Source organism: Ichthyophthirius multifiliis (genome assembly GCF_000220395.1).
Source record: "Ichthyophthirius multifiliis unplaced genomic scaffold scaff_1120509250873, whole genome shotgun sequence".
In the NCBI taxonomy this organism is placed as follows: domain Eukaryota; phylum Ciliophora; class Oligohymenophorea; order Hymenostomatida; genus Ichthyophthirius; species Ichthyophthirius multifiliis.
In genome coordinates this window covers 40,553-49,729 of record NW_004086417.1, presented here as the reverse complement: position 1 = coordinate 49,729, position 9,177 = coordinate 40,553, and the positions used below count along the sequence as shown (strand labels likewise).

At 12.2% G+C, this 9,177-nt stretch overlaps 1 protein-coding gene across 1 annotated transcript, besides 18 other annotated features; it reads left to right on the top strand. All coding sequences in view use genetic code 6, as the record gives it.

Moving 5' to 3' along the window:
* Window positions 1–170: 170 nt before the first annotated feature.
* Window positions 171–208: a microsatellite.
* Window positions 209–433: 225 nt separating this feature from the next.
* IMG5_105330 (ras gtpase, putative) lies at window positions 434–1,283 on the top strand (the record flags this gene model as incomplete). Its single annotated transcript, XM_004035087.1, has 2 exons — window positions 434–661; window positions 730–1,283. Exons 1-2 carry the CDS (start codon window positions 508–510, stop codon window positions 1,281–1,283), a joined length of 708 nt encoding a protein of 235 aa, XP_004035135.1. The 5' UTR covers window positions 434–507.
* A 322-nt stretch (window positions 1,284–1,605) lies between these two features.
* Window positions 1,606–1,644: a microsatellite.
* A 677-nt stretch (window positions 1,645–2,321) lies between these two features.
* Window positions 2,322–2,369: a microsatellite.
* Window positions 2,370–2,580: 211 nt separating this feature from the next.
* Window positions 2,581–2,667: a microsatellite.
* Window positions 2,668–2,708: 41 nt separating this feature from the next.
* Window positions 2,709–2,791: a microsatellite.
* Window positions 2,725–2,874: a microsatellite.
* Window positions 2,839–2,888: a microsatellite.
* Window positions 2,889–2,896: 8 nt separating this feature from the next.
* Window positions 2,897–2,968: a microsatellite.
* Window positions 2,898–2,967: a microsatellite.
* Window positions 2,969–3,021: 53 nt separating the features above from the next.
* Window positions 3,022–3,068: a microsatellite.
* Window positions 3,069–5,698: 2,630 nt separating this feature from the next.
* Window positions 5,699–5,772: a microsatellite.
* Window positions 5,720–5,753: a microsatellite.
* Window positions 5,773–5,858: 86 nt separating the features above from the next.
* Window positions 5,859–5,895: a microsatellite.
* Window positions 5,894–5,947: a microsatellite.
* Window positions 5,948–7,202: 1,255 nt separating this feature from the next.
* Window positions 7,203–7,244: a microsatellite.
* A 14-nt stretch (window positions 7,245–7,258) lies between these two features.
* Window positions 7,259–7,288: a microsatellite.
* A 1,686-nt stretch (window positions 7,289–8,974) lies between these two features.
* Window positions 8,975–9,028: a microsatellite.
* Window positions 9,029–9,123: 95 nt separating this feature from the next.
* Window positions 9,124–9,158: a microsatellite.
* Window positions 9,159–9,177: the final 19 nt, after the last annotated feature.

Genomic DNA, 9,177 nt, shown 5'->3' with positions numbered 1-9,177 from the left:
ATTCAAATGCTTAATTAACAGAAATTATCTATATATTTTCTAAAGTATTAGGTTTCCATATAAATACTATTTAAAATATAAAAAACTTTTATTAAAAAAAAAAAAAATATATTTTATTAAAATAAAAAATCTCTACAAACCAAATTCATTATTATTTTATCTTTAAAATTAACAAAAAAAACAAAACAAATAAACAAAACAAAATAAAAAATAAGGAATAAACGCACGAAGAATATTCACATCAACTGGTGAAGAAATAACAGAAAGATACTAAATATCTTAAGGCTAAAACTTAGTGATATCTTAAGTAAAAATAATGTATAAAAAACCCCATAATTTACATTTATTTATTTTTTTTTAAAAAAAAACTAAAATAACTAAAAATAAAATAAAAAATAATAGGGTGAATAATTTAGTTACCCAAAAAGTATAAAACTTTAACCATTAAAGGAAGAATAGTATTTATTAAAACCCTTGAATAGTATAAATTAATACGAAATAGCTATAATGGGGCCTGCTGGAGTAGGTAAATCATGTATAACAAATAAATTTGTTCGAGGAATATTTGTAGAAGAGTATAATAATACGTTAGAGGATAACTAAAGATATAATTATGAATATGAAGGCCATTTGTATTTATTAGATATATTAGATACTGCTGGTAATTCATTATTTACATATTTTGTGTTTTATTTTATTTTTTTTAAATATAAATAATATTTATAATAGGAGAAGATGATTTTGTAGCATTAAGAACTAGATGGTTAACATAAAGATAGTGTTTTATATTCGTATATTCTGTAACGGATCGTAATTAATTTAAAGAAATAGAAAATTTTTTCATCTTATATGACAAATTATATCCTAAAAGGGAAAAATCAGTAATTTTATGTGCAAATAAAATTGATTTATAATACAAAAGAGAAATAAATTAAGAAGAAGGATAAAATTTAGCGAAAAAATATGGGGTAAAATATTTTGAAGTGAGTGCAAAAACAGGATAAAATATAGAAGAAGCATTTAGAGAATTAATAAATTTAATGTAATAAAAAAACGTAAAAAAAATTAAGATGGAAAAACAGATTTATAAATTAAAGATTAAAAATAGAGTTTTTTAAGCTTTTTTTTAGTTTTTTTAATAAATGTTGTAAATGATATTTTCTTTTTATTTTTAATTATTTAATTTTATTTTTGTATTATATATATATTAATATATAGGATTTTTTTTTTATTTTATTTTTAGAATTTCATTTGTTTCTATTTTTAAGTATAGAATTTCTTGATCTTTCTTATTTTTCAGTTTAGGTCTTAATTATTATTTTGTTCAAAACTTTTTTTAAATTATATCCATCTTCATTATTTTCATTTGTATTTTTATTATTTGAAGATATATTATTATTAATATCAACATTTTATTGTTTATTATTAATTCCTTTTATATTAGGAATTTTAACAACATTATAATATTTATATTATCCATTACGGTTTAAATTTTTAATGTTTGGAGGACTTTATGGAGAAATTTTTCTTTTTAAAGGACTATTTTATTATTTCATGTCGATCGAAAATTCTTCTAATTATTAATAATTTATTTATCTCTAAAAAATATAAATATATATATATATATATATATATATATATATAATTTATTATAAATTTATTTTACATTTATTTCCTCCACTATTTTTTTTATTTTTAATAATTTTGTTTCCAAAAGATGAATTTTATTTATCACCATTATTTAAAATTACATTAATATTAAATAAATAATTATCTGTTTTATTTTATTATATTGGTATCTATTATTATTATTAAAATTAAATTTGATTCTTCTAAATTTAATTTTATTATTATTAAGATTTATTTTTATTATTTACTTATTGTTAATATAAAAGGTCTTTTTCTTTTTATTTATCTAAAATTTATTAAAATTCTTGACAAATTTCAAACCAAACTTAATCTAATTAATTAAGTTTTTATTAAAAAGTTTATATACTTATTTAAATATTTTCTTTTATGCATTTTATTTTTTATTATTCTAAAAATATACGTAGTTAATTATATCTTTAGGTTTAATTGTAAATAATATTTTTTATAAATTTTTAAATTTTACTCTTTTTAGGGAATTCTAAAACAATTATATAATTAAACAGATAAGTTTGAAAATATATCATGCTTTTTGGATATTTCATGATATAATTTATGATTGAATTCTTCACTTTGCTATTGTAAAATGTCGCTTTCTTGGTTTAAATCGTTTATTTAAATAAATGAACAGAATTATTCCATTAATTTCAATAATTAATAATATTTTTATTTTTAAATATTTTTTTAATTCAAATTTTTTTTAAAAAAATATTTTATTAATTTTAAATAAAAAAATATTAAAAAACTGCAAATTGAATTATATAAATACATTTTTTTTAAATAACATATATAAAAAATATTATATTTTAATCAAAAACAGTAATATAAAAAAATGATTATTTTTAAAAAAATAAAAAATATAATAATATGATTTGATAAAAGCATATATCAAATAACAAACTTATAAAAATAAATAATTTATAATTTTGAAAAAAATAAATATAAAAATTATAAATATTATGAAAAATGAAAATATAAATAAATAAATAAATTTAAGATTATTAAAAATAAAACTATAAAAGTATAATATAGTTTTTATAAAATAAATACATATCAAAATATAAAAAAATAAAGGTAATTTAAAAAAATAATATAATAAAAAAAAATGATATTATAATATTAAAAATAATATAATTTAAAAAAAAAAAAATAGTTATCAAATTTAATTTATTTAAATATAAATAAAAAAAAAATATATATAATATTTTAAATAATAATATAAATAAATATAAATTAATAATTAATTAATTTATATATATATATATATATATATATATATTTATATTATATTATATTATATTATATTATATTATATTATATTTTTTTTCAATAATTTAATAAAATAAAATTCTTAAATAATATTTATTAATTTTTTTTTAATTTAAATTTATAATATTAATATAATTATATAATTTTATATACATAAAAAATTAACTATAAAATATTTTATTCATATTTAAACTATATATATATTAATATAAAATTTATATACAGCTTTAATTAATTTTCATAAATGACATTTTAAGTTATAAAATTTTTTTTTTTAAAAAAAAAATACGTTATCTTCAAAACAAAAAGCAAAATTAACTTTTTTTTATAAAATTTAATACTTCTTTTTAAATAAAAAATTAATCCAAAAAATTAAACTATCACATAAATCCTTTTTTTTTATTCATATAAATTTTATTTATAGTCTTTTTATTTTTTATACTAATATATTGTTTATATAATTATAATACTTAATTTTATATTATTATTTTATTTATTAATTAAAAAACATTATATAAAGATATAAATTTTATAATATTAATTTTCCTAAAATTTATACAATTAATTCCATAAAAAGGTAAAGGCAAATAATAAAAGAATAAAAAATAACTCATATTAAAAAATATATATATAATTTTATAATTTATAATCACAAAATCAAATAGAACATATAAATTTATTTAAAAAAAATACATAAGATATTTGGAATAATTGATTTTAGATAGTATTTAATGTTTTTTATTTATAAAAATTTTAGATTTTTACTTAAGTTGTTCTTCTGAATATATAAATAAAAATTTATTAATTTTTTAATATTATTAAAGTAGATTTTTTTTATTATTTTAATTTTTTTTGAAATTTTCTTGCAATTTATTATTTTTTGATACGATTTAATTTATATTTTTTAGTATTATGTTGGCAATAAATTATGTCTGTCATAAATTCATTAATGCATAAATGTTTTAATTTTTTATAATTTTTATTATAAAAAATAATAATAATATAGTATTTTAATATTTATTTTTATTAATATAATATTAACTAAATAAAATTAATTATAATGATTTTATATTATTATAATCAAATACTAATTAATCTATATTTTATTTAAAATAAAAATAAAATTTAAATTTAATAAATAAATATATTTAGTTTATTTATAAACTTTCTTATAAATAATTCTAATATTTGTTTAAAAAATATATTTTATGAAGTTTATATAAATTCATATTAATTAAATATTAAAAAAAGGAGCAAATTAAATATAAGTAAATAATAATTTATATATTTTTTTAAAAAATAAATTATTTTTATATATATTTTTAAAAAATATATTTTTATTTATTTTTTCCAAAATACCTTAATTTATTAAAATATATTTTACATTTATATTAAAATAAAAAAAAATTTCCAAAAGAAAATTAAAATTAAAATAAAAAAAGGAAAAATAAAAATGGTTAATCATTTATTTGAACGAATTTTTAATCCAAATATTTTTAATCTATAAAAAGAAGATCCAAGGGAATTGAGTTTAGTAAAATAAAATATATATATATATATATATAATAAAATAACAAAAAAAACAACATAACATATAACATATATACTACACAATAATTTAATATAATAAAAAATATTGATAATATGGATTATATGTTTTATTAATATAACAAAATAAATATAAATTTTTTAAAAAGATTGCAAATGGTTTTACAAAAGAAGAAGCCCAATAATTGGCATGGATATAAGCCCATTAATCTACAGGAAAATATTTAGGTAAGAAATAAACTATAAATAAATAAAAATTATTATTATTTTTATTGAAAAAAATAAAAACATATATATTTATATAGTTAAAATTAATTAATAATATTAAAAATATATAAAAATTAAATATAGGATTATTTTCTGGTGTATTTTTTACATATAGTTTTAGTAAATATTATAATCATTTCGAAAAATATTTCCCAAGATTAAAATATTAACCACATTATAAAATAATTTCATAATTAGCTACAGTATACTTATTTTATAAACTTGGAGATTATATTTATACTTCAAAACGTTATGGAGCAAATGAAGGTAGATTAAATAAAACTATGTATTCAAATAGATTATATGGCGAAAACAAAGAAGATTTTATGTAAAAAAATATTAAATATATTTTTATTTATTTTTTAATAAAGTTAAAATTTTGAACCTTTGAATAGAAAATTCACTAAAATTGAGATTTAAACATTTTTAAAAAATTAAAATAAAGGTGAATTTGAAGAAAGAAATTGGATTTATAATCCACATATTTATGAATAAGATGAAGAAACCTGGAAATAATAATTGATTTAATAATAAGCAGCTCCTTGGGATAAATAAGAAGTTAAAGATGCTATTATATAAGAAAATTAATAAAAGATTTAACAAAAGGAATAAGTATAATTTAAACCATTTAAAGTTACTGAACATATTGACAGAACAGGACTTTTACATAAAATGCATCCTCTAGTTTGGTTTAGCAATTGGACTTTAATTGGATGAGAAAATATTGTATGTTAATGAAAATAAAATTATTATTAATTTTTTATTAATTAAATTAAATAAAATAAAAAAAATGCATTTTTTTTTTTTTATTATAAAATTAAAGATATAAATTAAATATGAAATTATATTATTTTTTAAAAAAAATTAACATTTTTTTTTTTTTTTAAGTATATATAAAAAAATGTACTAATACATTTTTAAAAATTAAAAATATATTTTATTTTAGTATTTCAAAAAAAATAAAGGATATTAAAATTTTTTTTTCTTATTATTAATTACATATGTTTATTTATTATATATGTATTAAAATATTTTTATTTAAAAAATTTATTTTAACTTTTTTTCTATTTATTATTAAATATAATATTAGCTTTAAATATATAAAATTAAAAATAAAATTATTAGTTTAAAAAAATTTAATAAAATAATTAAATAAAATAATTATATATATATATATATATATATTTAAATTTATATATATATATATATTTATATAAAACAATTTAAACTTTCATTATGTTTAAAATTTATATTACTTATTTACTTTTAATTATTGATATTAATTTAAATTTTTAAAATTAATTTTGCTAAAAAATAATAATTAGCTTAAATATATTATTAATAAAAGAATTATCATATATTTTTATAAAAATAAAAAAAAATAAAAAAATATTTTATAAAAATGTATTTAAAATAAAAAGCAATAAAATAGTTAATGCTCCCTGAAACTTTATACTTTAAAAAAAATTTTATAAACTTAAAAGAATTTAACTTCAAAATCAATGATTCTAATGAAAGCACAGTTCTTGATTATAGTGAAAGTATAATAGAAAGTCCTTTTAACAAATAAACAATAAGCAACTAAAAAAACGATGAAGAAGATTAAAAAAGTGATAAAACTTAAAAATAAAATAAGAAAAAAGTTTAAATCATAAACAGTCAAATAATCAAAAATTAAGCTCTAAAATATTTAAAAAAATAATAAGAAAATTAATAAAATATCAATAAAAAAGTAGATTAAAAGCATTGTGTTTAATAATAAGACTTTCCTTAAAAACATCATAGTTTTGATTTAAGAATGAAAACTTAATAGAGTAATTTTTTTATAAAAAATAAAGTAGATTAAAAATTAATTTAATAGAAATTGAAAACTTAAGCAAATTAAAAACCTAATAATTAAAATCTGAAAAATCAAAATTAATCTTAATTAATATAAATTTATTAAAAAAGTGAATAAATAAAGTTTTTCTTTTCATTAAAATGATTAAAATAATAAACAATTAACTTAGAAAAGTTTAAATAATAGTCAATTATTTAAATGCTTGAATGAAAATAATTATAAAAAGTAAAATTTATTACATGAAAGTATGATAAAAAATATAAAAATAGAATTTAAGAATATAATAATTATTTTAATTAAAAATTAAATTTTATTAACAAAAAAATATTGGAATCTTTACAATTAATTTAGAAAAATAAATACTTTACGAATTCTAATTATAATAAATAATAAATTTATGAAAGGTTATTTTTATCTAACAGTTTAGTAAAAATCATAAATAATATATTAATGAATTAAAACAAAGTTAATATTTTAGAAAATGATAAAAATGATCTTTAATAAATTTATTAGAAAATTATTATTTATGATAATAATAATATTTTTATTTAATAAATTTAAATTATTATAAAATATGTTAATGTTAAATTAATGTTAATTTCTAAATGAAACAAAATAAATATTATAAACATTATATTTAAAAGTATTTTTTTTAATAATATTTATTTTAATAGAATTTAAAATAAAATATATTTATATATATATTTATATATATATATTAATGATAATTATATTTTAACATAAGTATATATGTTTCAAACTTTAATATTTAATTTAAATTATATTCATATATATAATAAGTTTTACTCTTAATAATAAATTTCCGATAGAAATAATAGATAATATAACTACTTTAAGCATTCTTTATTAAAAATATTTATTTGAGAAAATTCAGACTACAATGCTCTTATTTTATGATTAGATAGAAAAAATATATAATATAACCTTTATAGATTTTTAAGATAATTATTTATAAATAAGTATATAATAAATACAGATTAATTTGTTCTCTAAAAGAAAATATTATTTTAAAATCCTATAAAAATAAAAATAATATTAAATATTTGTAATTTAAAGCCTTTTTAAAAAATATTTTACATGAAATACTACTTTTATATAAAATAATGATTATTGACTAATTATGAATAATTTGAAATTTTAAATTCATTTATATGAATTCTAATTAAAAAATGGAACTATTTAATTATAAAAAAAATTAATTTAAAAAATAAATTAGATATAAATTTATTTATAATTGCTTAATGTTTAAAAAATAAAATATTATATAAAAGAATTCTATTAAACAATATAAAAACTTATTAATATAATTCAACTACATAATTGAAATTATATAGTTTTATTAAAAAAAGATTTTAGTTTTTATAAAAGGGAAATTAAATATTTAATTATTCGTAAACAAAATTATTATAAATATGAAAAAAAAAAAAATGTATAAAAGTTTAAATATGTATTATATATATTTATTTTTATACTTTTTATAAAAAATATATTTTATTAATTATTACTAAATAAAAATATGGATTACAACCTAAATAATTTTAAAAAAAAAATCAGAAAAATATAGTGCGATATAAAATAATATAATTTATTAATATTTATAAAAAAATTAAATTATAAAAAATATTCGAAAAATTTAAAGAAAATTAAAATCTATAAAATATAAAATTTAAGTGAGTGATAATATAATAAATCTAATATTTTAAATTATTATTATGAAAAAAGAAATATATTATAAATTTTTTAATAGTAAGTCCAAATAGAATGCCAAATAGATATATAAATTTTAAAATAAATTATGAAACATAATAATTTTTTTTTTATAAATAATTTTAAAAATTATCTAAAGTTAATTTATTTTATAATTTAAGAAAAATTTAAAATTATAACTCAGATTTAATTTTTAATGAAAACTAAAAATAATAGAATTTCTGACAATTAAAATATAAAAAAAATCGACAATTTTTAAATACTTTATAAGTTAAAAATAATATTAAATTAAATAATAATAATTCGATTTAGAAGATAAATATGTTTAAATTGCCTAAAGCAAAGTTTTATATTTTTATATTTATATATACAAAATAAGTTAAAATAATCTTTTTTATGTTTTATTTAAAAGTATAAATTAATGCATTATATAATAAATTAATATTATTTTAATTATAGATTATAAATAGTAAAATAATAATATATTTATTGAGAAACATTAAAATTTATTCCTTCTTTGTAATATTATGAATAAAATATTATTTAAATGATTAAAAAAAAAATAGGTGTGAAAAAATCATATATATATTATATGCACTTTAGATTTATATTTTTAAAATAATATAGTGTGTAATATTTTTATATTTTATTTAAAATAATATCTTAAAAACAAAAATATTTAATATAAAAATATCATATAATATATTTAATAAATAAATCTTATCATATTAAAATAAGATAAATTAATTTAATATAATATTTATACATATCTATTATTAATATTTTTTTTATATTTTAAATAAATAAAAATAAAATTAAAAGACATATATATATATATATATATATATATATATATATACATAAATTCATAAAAAAAA